The 18527-nt window shown below is 40.6% G+C and overlaps 1 protein-coding gene and 1 pseudogene across 5 annotated transcripts in view; one reads left to right on the top strand and one right to left on the bottom strand.

The window, feature by feature from the left end:
- Positions 1-283: 283 nt before the first annotated feature.
- Positions 284-18527, bottom strand: part of NAA50 (N-alpha-acetyltransferase 50, NatE catalytic subunit) — a 46612-nt gene continuing 28368 nt past the window's right edge. For 2 of the 5 annotated variants that reach the window (XM_059687812.1, XM_059687815.1), the window contains 4 exons: positions 9016-9152; positions 5192-5311; positions 4276-4342; positions 284-3285 (listed from right to left, as the gene is read on the bottom strand). In XM_059687812.1, the coding sequence (XP_059543795.1) occupies positions 3108-3285; positions 4276-4342; positions 5192-5311; positions 9016-9152 (502 nt within the window). In that variant the 3' untranslated portion in view covers positions 284-3107. Of the gene's footprint in view, positions 3286-4275; positions 4343-5191; positions 5312-9015; positions 9153-18527 lie in introns of those variants that run through there. The other 3 variants (XM_059687816.1, XM_059687813.1, XM_059687811.1) reach the window with 3 other exon arrangements.
- Positions 5994-7545, top strand: LOC132231847 (ornithine decarboxylase-like; annotated as a pseudogene).

Genomic DNA, 18527 nt, shown 5'->3' with positions numbered 1-18527 from the left:
AACAATTACATTCAAAATACAGCAGCAGAGAGAAGACAACTCCTTGAATCTTTTTCTCTCATTGAGACTGAACTGCAGATACTGGACAGTGTTTCTAGCAAGTTCCAAAAGGTCTGAATTAGGAGGCTTTGATTAGACTTTGGCTATTTTAGATTTCAAAGAAATGAAAAAGTATTTCAAATTGGGAAATAGTAAACAATGACTACCTATAGCTGATCTCAAAATTCAACACAAAGTAGTGTGTGTGTGTTTTTTGACATATGCAAACATCACAGATTACTACTAGAACATCACATAAGTTTATTTCAGATGTAACAGCAATGTTAAAATCAACAAATTTAATTCTTAACTGCACCAAGTAAACTTAGCCATTTAAGTACTTTTAAAGTTATTCCCTCCAAAAAACTGAGGGAGCTTTTCTTTTCCACCCCACATACCATGGTTTCCCAATAGTTCTGTTTTTGGAGGACTTTCAATTGATGAGTAAACTGCTTTGGTGATATTTCAGAACTTCTTTCCCCATATGAAAACTGATCTGGACAAATTATATATTGCATAGATTTCTCTACAGATTTTCTTCTTTAGAACCCAAATACAATTGCCATCCAGTGTAATTTTTACCTATTCATCCCACGGTAAAAACTGTCTGTCCTGAAAAATATGGTGGTTATAACCTGTAATCCAATCATCCAGTTAATAGAATAGTTTTACCTCAATAATAATTTTTATCATATTTCAAAATAACCAACTCAACATGGGGCCTTATTTCAGGCTTTACTGACTCATAAGCATATGAACTAGTGCCCAGCTTCTACCTCTTCTATTTCTTCCTCCTCCATAAGTGGATGGAATTATTTAATACAAGTCTGAAGTAGGATGATTAACCCTTTACAAACATTTACAATTTAGGTTAAAGATACTGACTAGTGTGGAAAAAGAAACAGTATAATGATAGGGAGCCTACACACTCAATTCAAAATTTAATATTTTTTCCTCCTTAAATAACATGTACTTAATTGTCATGAGGCAGCTATTCGGTTTTCAATAACAACATTTAGGGATACATTCATAGGACTGATAGTCCAGGTGAAATGGTTATAGAAATAGAGGCAGTGTCATCTCAGAAAACTCATTTATATATCAAAATCTATTTTGATATCTGTAAGTTTACAAAAAGGCTGAATTCTTCAAACTAATTACGCCTTCTGTAACTCAAGCACTCTTTTCTTGGCAAGAGCAAGCGGAAGCTTATCCATAAGGTAAAGGTGCTTAATGCTGAACTTTTATTCTAAGCTTAGATTTAGACTGCTGAAGCAACTGATACCCAAGAACCAGCATGGTCTATCTACATTTTTACTATCTTAAGATTAGAACCCTATAAACTCATTCATCAACTATCTTCCTTTTCTGTATTATTGTTGGCACTCAACTAAGACTGCTGAAGTCTATTGTACTTTGTACTTTCACATTCTCAAATAAGAACTTAAGATTATAAAGTGTGTATAAACACTGTGTAAAATAATTTTGTCATTTAACATATTTGAAGAGATGAGACTTTCACAGCAGAATTTACATGAGGATAAATATTATGAAACAACCTTCCTTTTAAAGTCAAATGACAGAATCTTCAAACTCTATGCACTATTTTAAAGTCTAATGAGATCATTTGTTGGGCCACCAATATTGGCAATCATAAAAATTTAAATATTGGAGATGGGACTATGGAGGAAAACAAGAAAATTTCAGATGTCTCTTTTCTTACAAAGTTATCAACCTGTCAAAACCACTCCTTATGCACCAGAAAATGATCTGGCATAAACCAGTTCTATCAGTAGAGGTCACAGTGACATTTGCATTGGTAACACTTCTAGACTTTTACTTTTCCAAGAAAGAAGTAATATGTTTAACAATTCTCCCTTCCCCAAATCCTTAAACTTAGTATCATAGGCACAGAATGTAAGCAAATCTGGGATGTTCTCCAATAGATAATAGCACAGCTATGTCGTTCTCAAAAATACTGTCTAGATATTTTTTCCTCATAATCAAATGCTCAGTGGCCACACTTTTAACAGCCTGCATTAACTGACATTAAATGCATTTATTGTGCCACAAGTCCATCTAATCTTACCTTTAAGTATGTTTTAATATGTCCAATAGACAACACCTGCTTCAGGATTCTTTAGGGGTATTGACCTATACGGACACCAACTCCATTTTTAAGGTTAGACTAACTACTGTGGGTTTACTGAAGAAAGGGGACAGGAGAAAAAAAAAAGTAAGTCACAACAAACCTCTTTAGGTCAGTGTTAAAGGCCATATCTTTAGCTGGAATACTGGAAAAAAAATTAATTTCATCAGCTCACACTCTAAAAGTTAACGCCACTAATAACAATCAACAGCAGGAAAAATAAACCTGCTAACAACCAACCAACTCGTTAGCAAAAAGCAGTTTAACTCAAATACTGAGACCAAAGTCTAACACTACCTACCAAAACTATCCCACCCACCCTCAGCCACCAATGAGGAAGGAAGAAATAATTGCTTAAACACACACACACACACACACACACAAAATAAGCTTTGTATTTCTTACAAGGATAACAATAGTCCAACTCCTGAGATAGTACTTAGAAGGACAAAAGGTGGAGTTGAAGGCAATGTCTAGGGATTAGTATCCCACAAACAGTCTTGAAAAACCCAAAGTACCACAAACACACTAAACTTGTCTATGATTAGAGAACAAGATATTGCTACTGCTTTTTTTCTTTTGAAATATATATTTTGTAGGTTCTGCCCTTCAATGTGAAAGCAGGACATTGATAGCCAAATTTTCGGGACCATATATCTTAACTGTGAAATAAACAGCTCTATACCTCTCCTTCCTACAGTCAAACCACCTCACAAAAACAAGAAAACAAAAACAACCTAAACATGATTAATTTTGAAAGTATTAAAACTTTTAGAGGAAAGTGAAGGAAAGAAAGGAGGAAAAACAAGAACAAGGAGTGGGAAAAGCTTCAAAACAAAGGGGTGGGGGGTGGGGAAATCAATGGGCCTCTCTTTTATTTGGCGACAAGCAAGTGCAAGAAAGTTCATTTGTAATTTGTTCAGTTGTCTGTCTTTTGCGCATCTGCATTCTGGCCAGAAGGAACTTTGAGGTTTTTTTGCAGCACATGAGCATCTGCAGGCTCTATTCTCTTATAGTAGTTCTTCTTGGTCTCAATAATTTCAAAGCCAAACTTCCTGTAGAAGTCAATTGCTGATTCGTTGCTGATCTGGACATGCCTGAGATGTAAGAAGTATCAGAAAAAAAAAATTACTATTTCATAAGCTTTTACGTGTTCCCCACAGATAGCTTCAAATTGGTTGGAGGTGGAATATTGCTGACATTTGTTAGACTTTCTTTGAAATTACTAGTAATCAACAAAGATTAGGTATTCATTTCAGAAAACCTTCTGATGATAGACTTATACTTTTAACCTAGTTTTTACATTTGCAAGACAGTTGGTTGAGATTAGTGACTCAATGAATAGTGATTATTCCTAAAATCAACGAAGAGCTAGCTATTATAACATTTTCTATTACAAGAGAAGATTCCTATAATTAAAAATGGATAATAACCACAAGGATGAATCAAAGACCATATTAACACACATAGAAAAAAAAAGATAAAAATAAAATATTAGGTTTCAAATGCCTGAATATATCCTTTGTGATTGATATAAAAACATGCTATTTTTTGAAAATAATTTGAGCTTTCTCAATTACTCCTCAAATAGCATTATAACTTAATCTCTCCCACTGTCAAAGTAAAAATGAGAATCTTTATAAACAACCCATTATTATGATCTATCCTTGGCTCTTAATCAGAGGTCTCTTAAGATCTAAGTATAATATCAGCCAGGTTACTCTCTGATTTTTATAATTAAACTCTGCTGCTAATGAGCACCTAACTAAGAGACTAATCAAAAGAGAGTGCAAACTGAGGGTTAAAGTAATATTAATGGATTCTTAAATTTAACAATTTAAATTTTAAATTATTTCATCCCTGTGACTTTGAAGCTCCCACCCCAACATACTAAAGCAAAACAAGAATGTTTTACCTCAGGTTTCATACTCTAGTATTAAAACAAAATAAAACATCATAACCACTACGTCCATGGTGTTTCCAAAAGACAATAAAATAAGTGACCAGAATTAAAAAATTCTGTAAAGATTTCTATTGACAATTTATTAAACTCTTTAGATAATTATATTAAATATCACTGTACTTACAGATAGATGTTGTCAAAAGTGCCATCTTTTTCACAGATGTTTAAGACATGATTTAACATTTTAGTTCCTATTAACAAGACAAATAAGTAATCTCATAAAGATCAATCTTTAAATTACACATAATGACTATCCTAACACTTATTGAGTCCTTATAGAATTTGAAGCAAACACTAGACATCCTGGTTTTCTGCATATTTGTTCTCTTTCTATACTATGTATGTTTAAAACTGCTAGTAGAAAAGCAACCTTTATATACAAGACATACCAGGTAGAAGGAAAACAAAAGGGACATTGATAACAAATCTATATAGGACTTCCAACTGAATTATGTTAATAAATAAATATTATTTTTTAAAAATATTATTGCCGAAACCAGTTTGGCTCAGTGGATAGAGCGTCAGCCTGCGGACTGAAAGGTCCCAGGTTCGATTCCGGTCAAGGGCATGTACCTGGGTTGCGGGCACATCCTTAGTGGGAGATGTGCAGGAGGCAGCTGATCGATGTTTCTCTCTCATCTATGTTTCTAACTCTCTATCTCTCTCCCTTCCTCTCTGTGAAAAATCAATAAATTTATTTAAAAAAAATTATTATTGATTTCAGAGGAAGGGAGAGGGATAGAAACATCATTGATGAGAGAGAATCATTGATTGGCTGCCGACTGCATGCTCCACACTGGGGATTGCGACCACAACCCAGGCATGTGCCCTTGATCAGAATCAAACCCAGGATCCTTTAGTCCGCAGGCCGACACTCTATCCACTGAGCCAAATCGGCTAGGGCTAAATACTCTTCACCCTATGTAATTCAGTAACCACTTCCCAGTATGCCTAAAAAAAAAATGCTTTGACTTACTGGGTCAGGAACAATGAATAATGTGTTTATGTTTCTTTGAAGAAAAAAAAAATAGTAATTTTACCTATTCCTAGCCTTCGGTATGGTGCCAGACATCCTAGTGTCATGATGTAAAGTCTCTTCTGATTCTGTGAATGATCCACTCTACAGCATACCGCACCGACTGCAATATCATTGAAATAGGCTGCCATGGAAAACATAAAGATATAACTTTCAACAGACAGAATAACACATTTTATTATGATAAGCGAAATAAGGCATTTAGAGAAAGGTTAAGTATCACATGATCTCACTCATATGTGGAATCTAATAAACAAAATAAACTGTTGAATGGATCCAGAGAAACAGACACATGGAACCAACTGTAGAACCTCAGAAGGGAGGTGGAGGAGTGTAGGTGGATGCGAAGAGATCAGCCAAAGAACTTGTATGCATATATGCATAACCCATGGACACAGACAATAGGGTGGTGAAAGCCTGGGGAGGGGGAGAGGCTAGAAGGGTCAATTGGGGGGAAAAGTATTACATATGTAATACTTTCAAAAATAAAGTTAAAAAAGAAAAGGCCAGTCCCCTTAGATTCTCAAGCTCCAGTGGTCCTTAGAGGGAGGGAGCTGGGTGGTGGGCGGCTGGGCAGCTGACTGAGAATGGTCATTCCGTGTGCTCAGGCTTTGGCATGAGGCACCCCGCCTGAGGGCATTTCCACTGCTGCTCTGAGAGGACACCCATCTTCCGCTGGACTTGGAATTCCTGGAGAGCTACGTTTGTGAACAGCTGGCAATAGTTTCTTAACTCCCATATCTTTGTTTTCCTTCGTGTTGCATTTCAGAACATCCAGAAACCATGAATATGAACAACATTAGTAAATGGAGTTTGACTGCCATTTCCTCGATGAAGGCTTTACTGCCATGGACATTCTGGACCAGCTGTGGGCAAACTACGGCCCGTGGGCCGGATCCGGCCCGTTTGAAATGAATAAAACTATTGAAAAAAAGAGACCGTACCCTTTTATGTAATGATGTTTACTTTGAATTTATATTAGTTCACACAAACACTCCATCCATGCTTTTGTTCCGGCCCTCCGGTCCAGTTTAAGAACCCATTGTGCCCTTGAGTCAAAAAGTTTGCCCACCCCTGTTCTGGACCAAAAAATTAATGAAGTCTCTTCTTCTGATGATAAGGATGCCTTGTATGTTGCGGACCTGGGAGACTTCTAAAGAAACATCTGAAATGGTTAAAAGTTCTTCCTCGGGGTCACTGACAGCAGAACTACAATGACAGTAGAACGATAGTGAAGACCCTTAGCTGCCTTTGGGACAGGATTTGACTGTGCCAACAAAACTGAAATACAATTGATGTAGAGTTTTGGGGTGCCTCCTTATAAACAAGTGTCTCAGATTAAATATGCTGCCAATAAAGGAGTCCAGATGATCACTTTCCATAGTAAGGTCAATTTGATGAAAGTTGCCAGGGCACATCCAAAAGCAAAGTTGGTTTTGTGGATTGCCACTAAAGATTCCAAGGCTGTCTGTCACGTCAGTGTTAAATTTGATGCCCTACTCAAAACCAGCAGCAGGCTTCTTTTGGAACAGGCAAAGGAGCTAAACATTGATGCCATCAGTGTCAGCTTCCACATGGAAGTGGCTGTACTGACCCTGAGACCTTTATGCTGGCCATCTGATGCCCACTGTGTCTTTGACATGGGAGCTAAGGTTGGCTTCAACATGTATCTGCTGGATATTGGTAGTGGCTTTTGTGGACCTGAGGATGCAAAGCTTAAATTTGAGATTGCTAGTGTAATCCACCCAGCCCTGGATAAGTATTTTCCATCAGACTCGGGAGTGACACTCATAGCTGAGCCAGGCAGATACTATGTTGCATCAGCTTTCACACTTGCAGATAATATCACTGCCAAAAAAAGAACAGGCTCTGATGATGAAGAGGAGTTGGGTGAAAAACCTTTATGTATTATGTGAATGATTGAGTATATGGATCATTTAATTGCATCCTCTATGATCATGTGCACGTGAAGTCCCTTCAGCAGAAGAGGCCCAACCAGATGAGAAGTATTATTCATCCAGCATCTGGGGGCCAGCATTTGACAGCTTCCATCACACTGTAGAGAAGTGTGGCTTGCCTAGGACGCATGTGGGGGACGGGATGCTCTCTGAAAACATGGGTGTTTACACAGTTGCTGCTGCTTCTACTTTCAATGGATTCCAGAGGCCGACTATCTACTATGTGCTGTTAGGGCTCACATGGCAACTGATGCAGGAAGTCCAGAACCACGACTTCCCACTTGAGGTGGAAGAGCAGGACACCAGTGCTCTGCCTGTGCCTTGTGCCTAGGAGAGTGGGATGAAATGCCTCCCAGCAGCCTGCACTTCAATCATTCTTGTTGCTGGTATGGGGGGGTAGCTTGACTTAAGGGATTTGGCGGGGACCATTAACTTAATTAATGCTAGTTTTGAAATATCTTTGTAAGTGGAGATGGCACAGATGGAACAATGTGGAAGGCCTACGCGACGGGGTCACACTTATCTGTGTTCCTATGGAAACTATTTAAATATTTTTTTATATGGATTTTTATTCAATGTTCAAACATGCTACTACAGAATGCCCCTCAGCTGCCAGGCAAGCATTTGTAGCTTGTACATTGGCACACAGGCCAGAGGCTTAGTGTTGTGACCTGTTTTAACAATGAAGTACCTTGAAAATTAAGCACTGGGAAATTTTTCGTGTGTCCACTCCACACGGCTTGCCTTGCATGTGTTTGTACAAGTAGGAATCCATGTTTGCATTTCCCCAACAGCTGAGAAAACTGTCTCAGAGGACTTAAGAGTTGGTGATTTTTGTTATTTTGAAACTCCATGGACATGCTTTTTCCTGTTGGGCATTTTTGTTTTAAGTACATGAGTCCTGCATAAAGATTGCTGTGGATTCTTGAAAGGAGTAGTAGGTCTAGCCCAATGCAGGTAGAAGGAACAGGATGGATCGGAAAGGCCATGTCCTCTGCTGATGATAGTGGCCAGCATCTGCCATAGTGGCTCAGCCCACCCCGAATGTCCGTAGATGGCTATGACTGGAATGCCCAGAGCCCCATGTTAACTAACTGGCCTGGTTCCATCACAGCCAGTGCCCAGGAAGGTGCACGAGGCCCTTGGAACTCTGCCCACAGAGACAAGGGAGATTCCCTTCCCACCTGGATTTCACTCCAGAGCAAGTTGCATAGTTAAAAGTCAGGAATGTAGTACAGCATTTGGCAGTCATCTTATTTTAATAAATTCAGCAACAATTAAAAAACAACACCATTTATGAGGACTAAACTGTTGCTATCAGCATTAAGTTTTTGGTTTTTTTAAAAAAAATACATTTTATTGATTTTTTACAGAGAGGAAGGGAGAGGGATAGAGAGTTAGAAACATCGATGAGAGAGAAACATCGGTCAGCTGCCTCCTGCACACTCCCTACTGGGGATGTGCCCACAACCAAGGTACATGCCCTTGACTGGAATCGAACCTGGGACCCTTGAGTCTGCAGGCTGACGCTCTATCCACTGAGCCAAACCGGTTAGGGCTCAGCATTAAGTTTTATCAGCTACTTTGAATTTCAACAGCTTCAAAAACCTCCTACACCTTCTTAGAAATTTAATTCTCATCTAGATTAAAGTGAAATATGGGAAATCACACAGGCACACACTAAATAAAAGATGTAGCATTTCCATTTAAATTTCAAGTATTCTGCCTTGATTTCTCTGAGATTTTGCTCAGAATCTGGAGCACTTCCATTTCTTCACTTGTAAAATAAGATTAAACCTTCCTTCTTTGCTATTAAAAACTAAGGGTCAAGAACATAAATTAACAAATGAAGAAAAAAACCATATTATACCAAGTTTTGCTAGCTCGCCAACCTCCAGCACATCCTTGTAGAACTTGTCATTGTAGCTGACTGGAAAGATGACCTGGTTTAATCTCTTCAGCTGCTTAATATTGTGTGGTGTCACATCTCCCAGCTCGATCCGGCTACTGGAACAAACCAAAATGTACTCAATAAAATATAATTAACTACATTTGTTAAAATGAACATATTAAAAAGGTACAAATCTTTTTTACATGATTAAAAAATTTAATCTTGTTACAGTAACTTTTTATTTCTATGAAGATTAATACTATTTATAAGCAGATTTTGCCAGGCATTACATCGAGATTCAACTCATAGTGTTTACACACTTGTATACATTTAGAGACAAATACAGTAAACAAATATTAAGAAGTTCGGAATAATATGCTATATAAGTGCCAAGGTTTTCCTTGTCGTCTCCGGTTCAGAAAATTTACAAACATCTCTTACTGATCAAAAAGAATGATGATTGATGATATCTAATATTGGCAAGATGGTAGCAAATGGGATTCTTATACTCTTCTGATGGGAATGTCAGTGGCTATATCTTTAGAAGACAATCTAACACTATATATCAAAAAGCCTAAAAAGGCATCTCCTTTCTCCAAGTAATTCCACTCTAGAAATTTATTCTAAGAATATAATCCAAATTATAGTAAAAGAGCTGCCAACAAAAAAAATATTTTTAATAGCTCAAGTTAATTTTACTACCATAAAGGTTGATCAAATGTGGTAAGACAAACCTGAACAAACAGCATCTACATAATTTTTCTGCTTACTATCATTAGCAATATCATTAGTAGAGTTGCTTATATACACTGTCTTCTTAAAAATTTTAATAGGGGATAAAAACATTAAAAGAAGGGAGGAAACCAAGATGGCAGCATAGGTAAACACCGGAAATTGCTGCCTCCCACAACATTCAAAAATACAACTAAAAGACAAAACGGACATCATCCAGAACCACAGGAAGGCTGGCTGAGTGGAAATTCTACAACTAGAAGGAAACAGAAAAGCACACTGAGACTCAGAGGAGGTGCAGAAGTGCAGAGGTACGGAGGGGCACACGGCAAGGGCTGGGAACTGAGGACGCAGCTGTATTTTTGAATCGGGAGGGAGTCACAAGCCCCCGACTCACACAGGGAGAAACTGGACTGTCTGGCAACGGGCAGAACTTGGAATTCGAGGGCGGCTTTCTCTCAAAGGTGCTTGCAGCGATTACCGGGACACTGAGACCTGGGGGCCCCTTAGGGCAGGGCTGAGGATCAGCCATAGCTGTTTGCTCCACCCTGTTGATCCCCTGAGACCCCGCCCCACCGAAGCAATCTGAAAATTACCTAACAAACTGCAGCTGGGCCAGACAGACCCAGAACTCCCAAGAGAAGGCCGAAGGCCCCAGCTGGGACTCATTTGAGCACCTACAAACCCCAAACAAGGTAGGGGAATCTGCAGATCTCTTTGTAGTTCCTGCTGGGTAGCCTTAGGAAGAGGCTAAATTAGCACCTCCTTAGAGATCCAGGAGCCAGTGTACCCAGTGGTCAGAGTGGGACCATCCAATTACAACTCCTCAGATCCATAAGGGACACACTCAGGGGGGCAGACACAGTGAGCACCAAAGCCCCACTGAAGCAAATCTTGCCTCATAAGGGTGTCTTTAGCACAGAAGTTGTCCCACCGTAGACACAGATGGCTCTCACAGCCAATTGGCCTGGAGGTCAATTCCTCCCAGTGATACCTACAACAATCAAGGCTTAACTACAGCAAGACTGTGCACAAAGCCCACAATGGGGTGCACCAAGTGTCCACCTCAGGTAATTGGGGAGGATGAGCCACTGTGCCCTATAGGACACCTAGCACACAAAGCCACTCTACCAACACAGGGAAGCATAAAAAATGCGGAGACAAAGAAACAGGTCACAAATGACAGAAATGGAGGAAAGCAAACGACTGGATATAGAGTTCAAAACCACACTTTTAAGGTTTTTCAAGAACTTTCTAGAAGCCGCCGATAAATTTAGTAAGACCCTCAAAAAGTCTGGTGAGACCGCCGATAAATGTAGTGAGACCCTCAAGAAATCTAGTGAGACCCTCGAGGTTATGATAAAGGACCAACTAGAAATTAAGCATACACTGACTGAAATAACGGATATTATGCAGAGTTCCAACAGCAGACTAGAGGATCGCAAGAATCAAGTTAAAGATTTGAAATACTAAGAAGCAAAAAACACCCAACCGGAAAAAAAAGAAAGAAAAAAGAATCCAAAAATATGAAGATAGTGTAAGGAGCCTCTGGGACAGCTTCAAGCGTACCAACATCAGAATTATAGGGGTGCCAGAAGATGAGAGAGAGCAAGATATTGAAAACCTATTTGAAGAAATAATGACAGAAAACTTCCCCTACCTGGTCAAGGAAATAGACTTACAGGTCCAGGAAGCGCAGAGAACCCCAAACAAAAGGAATCCAAAGAGGACCACACCAAGACATATTATAATTAAAATGCCAAGAGCAAAAGACAAAGAGAGAATCTTAAAAGCAGCAAGAGAAAGACAGTCAGTTACCTACAAGGGAGTGCCCATATGACTGTCAGCTGATTTCTCAACAGAAACTTTGCAGGCCAGAAGGGAGTGGCAAAAAATATTCCAAGTGATGAATGCCAAGAACCTACAACCAAGATTACTTTATCCAACAAAGCTATCATTCAGAATTGAAGGTCAGATAAAGAGCTTCACAGATAAGGAAAAGCTAAAGGAGTTCATCACCACCAAACCAGTATTACATGAAATGCTGAAAGGTATCCTTTAAGAAGAGGAAGAAGAAGGTAAAGATACAAATTATGAACAACAAATATACATCTATCAATAAGTGAATCTAAAAATCAAGTGAATAAATAATCTGATGAACAGAATAAACTGGTGATTATAATAGAATCAGGGGCATAGAAAGGGAGTGGACTGACTATTCTTGGGGGGAAAGGGGTGTGGGGATGCGGGAAGAGACTGAACAAAAATCGTGCACTTATGGATGAGGACGGGGGGGGGGGTGAGGGCGGAGGCTGGGGTGGGAACTGGGTGGAGGGAAGCTATGGGGAGAAAAAAGAGGAGCAACTGTAATAATCTGAACAATAAAGACTTAATTAAAAGAAAACATTAAATAAAAATGAGTTAAAAAAATAAAACATCTGATACCAACCAAGCAGCTAGAAAACTATGTAGGTCCTACCTACTCTTTCTTTCAGTGCTAGTTCCAGATCACAATGACATTGGTCAACAGCAGGAAATACAAACAATACACCCTAATTCAGCAGTCGCCAACCTTTTGGACCTCATGGACCACCAGTGGATCGTGGATCACCGGTTGGCGACTGCTGCCCTAATTAATCGTTTGCAATATAGGCACATAGATTTTTAAAACTCTGTTGGAGACATGGCTAAACAAAAATGTTGATCATCACACTTTTATAACAGCAAACAAAACTAAACAAAACAAAAAAAAAATCTGAGTGTCCATCACAAGGGGACTGGCCAAATAAAGCATGAACATTAATATACTAGAGGATCCGAGCACAAAATTCACGTGCGGGTACGGTCCCTAGGCCTGGCCTAGATCAGGACCATCTTCTCAAGCAGCTGGCAGCAGGCCCCCCGCCCCCACCCCCTCCCTGCCATCAGGCGATTGGAGCCTGCTAGCCGGGGAAAGGGACTAAGAGGTGGTCAGTTTGCCTCATAGTGACTGGTCCAGTGGCCATTCTGCTGTTAGGGTCATTTTGCATATTACCCTCTTATTATATAGGATATTATCAGTAAAGAAAGACAGTGTTGATATATTGTTTTATGGGGTGAAACGCATATTCCAACTACATATACATACTAGTATATATGTATACTAGAGACCCGATGCATGAAATTCATGCAAGAGTAGGCCTTTTTACCCCCTGGCTGCTGGCACCAGCTTCCCTCTGGCACCCAGAACCCGGGGTTCCCTCTGGCCGCCAGCAGGCACCCGGGACCCAGGCTTCCCTCACAGTCCTGGCTTCGTCCAGAAGGTTGATTGGAATAATTAGCATATTGCATTTTTATTATTATAGATATAAAAGTTACGATCTAAGTTTTATTAATACATACAAAAATGTTTAAAGCATATTCCAAAAGACCCTGGCTGTGTAGTTCAGTAGGTTAAGAGCATCATCCTGATATGCCAAGGTTGCAGGTTAGATCTCCAGTCAGGGCACATAAAAGAAGCAACCATTGAATACATAAATAAACAAGTGGAAGAACAAATAGAGGTTTCTCTCTCCCCCTAATATCCATCAATCAATAAAAAAATTTAAAAGCATGTTCCAAAGAACGTGGTCAAAATTGTAGGTAATTTTTAACACATCCTCTGAAATATTAAAATTTAGATAATTAGAAAACAATAAAATGTATTACAGTTCTTAAAAAAAACAAACAACTTTCCCCTCCTACCCCATTAAAGACCATTATGTTCATTTGGAACTTTGGCCTTCCTGTCTCAATTCTTTCATCTTTATTTTGTTTTTCCTTTAATTGCGAGCAACTAACCTTGAACATCTTGTATGTCTTCTTAAAATCAGAACATTTTACCCCAAACCTTTTTATTATTAAAATGTAGTGGGCTCACATACCTATCATTTACCATTCACAGTTTCTTTTATTGCCAGATACTGATTGTTATCGTTATAAAATACAGGATTCCTTAAAATACAGGATCACATCTTATATAAATACTAGTGGCCTGGTGCACAGATTCATGTACATTGCAAGGGAATCTGGTGCAGGTGAACCAGATTTGGGGCTGACAAGGCCCCAGCAGCAACCTAACCTACCAGTCAGAGCGTCTGCCCCCTGGTGGTTATAACATTATCCTATCTAATAAAAGAGAAACATGGTAATTGGCGTACGACCGCTACCCTTCCCATTGGCTAATCAGGGCGATATGCAAATTAACTGCCAGCCAAGATGGCGACAGGCAGCCAGGCAGCTTGAAAATAACATGAAGCTTGCTTGCTTCAGTGACGGAGGACTGCAACATTCCCCGTCTGACGCTGCAGGCCTCTGAGCTGGCAGTTTGAAACATAGTTACAAAAATAGAAGCTAAACAAAACCCCAGAAACCAGCTTTCAGCGAGCCGGGATCTCAGACCTGGAGTTGATACAGAGTTTCGATTGTAGAACCTAAACAAACCAGATACCTGTTTTCAGGAGCAGAGGCCTAAGAGCTGGAGCCTCAGAGCTAAAGCTGGCACAGAATAAAAAAAAAAATAAAAAGAAAAAAAGGAGCAGTTGGGAGCGTCAGTCCCAGCCTGAAAACAGCCCTCAGACCCTCATCCAGAATGGCCAGGCACCCCAGTGGGGACCCCCACCCTGAAGGGTGTGTGACCACCTGCAAACAGCCATCATCCCCTCATCCAGGCTGGCCAGTCACCCCAGTAGGGACCCCCACCCTGAAGGGTGTGTGACCAGCTGCAAACAGCCATCATCCCCTCATCCAGGCTGGCCAGGCACCCCAGTAGGGACCCCCACCCTGATCCGGGACACCCTTCAGGGCAAACCAGCCAGCCCCACCAATGCACCACACATCTATTCTATATAGTAAAAGGGTAATATGCCTCCCAGCACCGGGATCAGCATGACAGGGGGCGGGGCCACAACCTCGCTATCGGCCCTGCTCTGTTCCTGACAGGGGAAGGCGCCCCAACTTCCTGAACAGCCCTGCTCTGTGCCTGATACGGGGAAGCTCCCCAACCTCTGATCACCCTGTGGCTCTGTGTGTGACAGGGTGCGGCGCCCCAACACCCCCCACCCCACGGGCCCTGCTCTGTGTGTGACGGGGTAGAGCCGCAACCTCCCCATCAGCCCTGCCCTGAGTGTGAGAGTGGCAGCGCCCCAACCCCCTGATCAGCCCTAATCTGTGGGTGATAGAGGGCGGCACCCCAACCCCCTGATTGGCCCTGCTCTGTGTATGACAGGGGGGAGCTCCCCAACCCCCTGATGGGACCTGCTCTGTGCGTGACAGGGGGGAGCTCCCCAACCCCCAGATCGGCCCTGCTCTGTGCGTGACAGGGGGCAGCGCCCCAACCCCGATTGGCCCTGCTCTGTGCATGACAGGGGGTGGCGCCGCAACCTCCCCATCGACCCTACCTTGAGTGTGACAGGGGGCGGTGTCCCAACCCCCCAATCGGCCCTACCCTGAGCGTGACTGAGGGTGGCATCGCAACCTCCCAATCCACTCTGGTCTGTGCATGACAGGGGGTGGTGCCCCAATTCCCCAATCAGCCCTGCTCTGAGCCCAACCAGGGGCTGCACCTAGGGATTGGGCCTGCCCTCTGCCACCCGGGAGCAGGCCTAAGCCAGCAGGTCGTTATCTCCCGAGGGGTCCCAGACTGCGAGAGGGCACAGGCCGGGCTGAGGGACCCCCCCCCTCCCCGCCAAGTGCACAAATTTTTGTGCACCGGGCCTCTATATATATATATAAAAATGTTATTTTTAAAAAGAATTTCTCCCATTTAATTAACACATCCATAACCTCACATTGTTATCATTTTTGTTTTGTGGGAACATTTAAGTTCTACTTTCTTAGCAAATTTCAATTATATAATACAGTGTTAACTATAGTCACCGTATTTTACATTAGATCATTAGACCTTATGCATTTTGTAGCTCAAAGTTTATACAGTATTTTTTCAGTATTTTACACAATATTGAATCATTAGGGAATAGGCAGTTTAATCTTTCCTTGCGTAATTTTAAAATATACTTGTTTTGATTTACTAAATAAAACAGAAAAAAACAGGCTATTACCATAGAAATTACTTAGGAAATGAAAATATCCTATAAGACTTAGACCAGAAATAACTGATATATAGAGTCTTTCAATATTTTCTATAGACAAACAGGCAGATACATACATATTTTAAAACAGAATTTTAAAACTGTAATAGAATTGTTTGGTAGTTATTTAAGAAAGGAATTAAGCAAGTTTGATTATTAATAGACTGCCAGAATATGCTATGAACAGAATTTTAAAGTGGCTATTAAATGTAACTGTCAGCAAACTTCACCTTCAAATACAGTTTAACTCGGATTGAAATGGAATACTTCATTAATCCTGGTCACTTAGCTCTGAATTATTTTAAGAAGTGGATATTCTAAATATAGCAGAGTAGCCCTGGTTGGTTAGGCTCAGTGAATAGAGTGTGGGCCTGTGGACTGAAGGGTCCCAGGATTGATTCTGGTCAGGGACACATGCCCGGGTTGTGGGCTCGGTTCCAATTGTGGGGAGGGCGGCCGATCAATGATTCTCTCTCATCATTGATGTTTCTATCTCTCTCCCTCTCCCTTCCTCTCTGAAGTCAATAAAAACACATATATACATACATACATAAATAAAGCAGAGTAATATTACCAACTTATATAATTTAACAAAGAATGTGTAGTATCAAAGGCATAAACATAGAGGGCTATGTAGAAATATTAAGAGAACAAGAACATCACTTGAATAGAGCTTTAAAAAATTCTAACTGTAGATCTAAAATTTTCTAGAGTTCGCACAAACATTAAAGTTGCTTACTCAAAGCATAAATCAGTTATTTCAATATATGAACACCTATGTGCTAACACCTGGAATGCAAAGGACTTTACACCTAAGTATATATAATACAATATGCTAGTAATAGCACATGCACACAAAGTATAAAAATAATACTAGAAGAGATCCTGAGAAAGGTTGTGAAGGGTGACAAAGAGTTCGTTTTGTGGGAGGGCAAAAAATGCATTCTAAGGAAAGGGTAGAACATGAACAAAACAGCAATTATGAATTCCCAAAACTATAGGCAATGCAATACGGTAAGACAAAGTATGCGTTGTGTAAATGTGGAAGCTGGGGTTGGAGAGGAAGGAGAACAAATTTTATGAGGACTTGCACATCAAGATAGTATGCTTTGTGTATTTTCAAGTTATGTTATTAAGGGCATAAACATTTAGGACTGTTATGATTTGATCCTTTGATATTTTTTGCCGTACTCGTCCTTATCTTAAAACCTACTTTGGCCTGGCTAGCATGGCTTAATGGTTGAGCACCGACTTATGAACCACATCACAGTTCGATTCCCAGGCAGGGCACATGCCGGGTTACATGCTTGATCTTCAGTGTGGGGAGTGTGGAAGGCAGCTAATCAATGATTCTCTGCCATCACTATTTCTAACTCTCTCTCCCTCCCTCTCCCTTCCTCTTTAACATACGATTTTCTTTTAATCAATGTCCCATAGTTTATCTTTTAGCATCCTTTTAACTTTTTTTGTGTGCTTATATTTGTAAACAGTATGTAAACAGTTTGTAAACACTATGTACTGAAGAGTCTTATTCCTTTAATCTGATAATTGGAGCATTTACTCTGTTTAGATTTAAGGTAATTATTAATGGGGTCTATTCAAATCCATCAGTAATTTTCTGTTTCTATCAACTATTAGCTGTCCCTCGATTTTTCTGCCTTATTAAGGGGTCAATTTTCTTAGCATTTATTTTTAAAATCATGTTATATTTTCCAATTACAGTTGACATATAATGTATCATCAGTTTCAGGTGTATACCTCAGTGAGTAGACATTAAATAACTAAGCAATCATCCTGATAAATCTTGTATCACCTGACACCATACATAGTTATTAGGTTATTATTGACTATACTAGAGGCCCAGTGCATGGATTTGTGCACCGGTGGGGTCCCTCAGCCTGCCTGCGCCCTCTTGCAATTCGGGACCCCTCAGGAGATGTTGGACTGTCAGTGTTGGCCGGCAACCTGCAGTCCAGCATCCCCCAAGGGATGTAGTAGTATGCGAAGCAGCAGGCAGTCGGGGATGAGCCCGGGCCAGGTGCCATGCCACTTCCACTCATCCCGGCCCCTCTGCACCTGCTGCTGCTGCGCTTGCCAGCTGTGAGCCCAGCATCTGGTGCCCTTCAGTCAGCCAAGTGGTGCTCCCCCTGTGGGAGTGCACTGATCATCAGGGGGCAGCTCCTTTGTTGAGCATCTGCCCCCTGGTGGTCAGTGCGTGTCATAGTGACTGGTTGTGCGGTCACTTATGCTTTTACATATACAGATTCCCTATGCTGTACTTTACATCCCCATGACTATTCTGTTATTACCAATTTTTAAATTTTAACGCCTTCACTTTTTTCATCCAACCCCAAACTCCCCTCCCATCTGGCAACAAAGGTATGTTCTCTGTATCTACGAGTCTGTTTTGGTTCTGATTGTTCCTTCATTTTGTTTCAGTTTCTTTTAGACTCAATTGTCGACAGATGTGTATTTTTATCATTTTACTGTTAAGATATATAATCTTTCTTCCCCCTTCTTCTTAAAGAAGACCTTTTTAATATCCTATCTAATAAAAGAGAAACATGGTAATTACCGTACAACCGCTACCCTTCCCATTGGCTAATCAGGGCAATATGCAAATTAACTGCCAGCTAAGATGGCGGCCGGCAG

Source organism: Myotis daubentonii, chromosome 3 (assembly GCF_963259705.1).
Source record: "Myotis daubentonii chromosome 3, mMyoDau2.1, whole genome shotgun sequence".
NCBI classification, from domain to species: Eukaryota; Metazoa; Chordata; class Mammalia; order Chiroptera; family Vespertilionidae; genus Myotis; species Myotis daubentonii.
The sequence above is the reverse complement of the archived record's forward strand: the minus strand, read 5'-3'. Positions and strand labels throughout refer to the sequence as shown.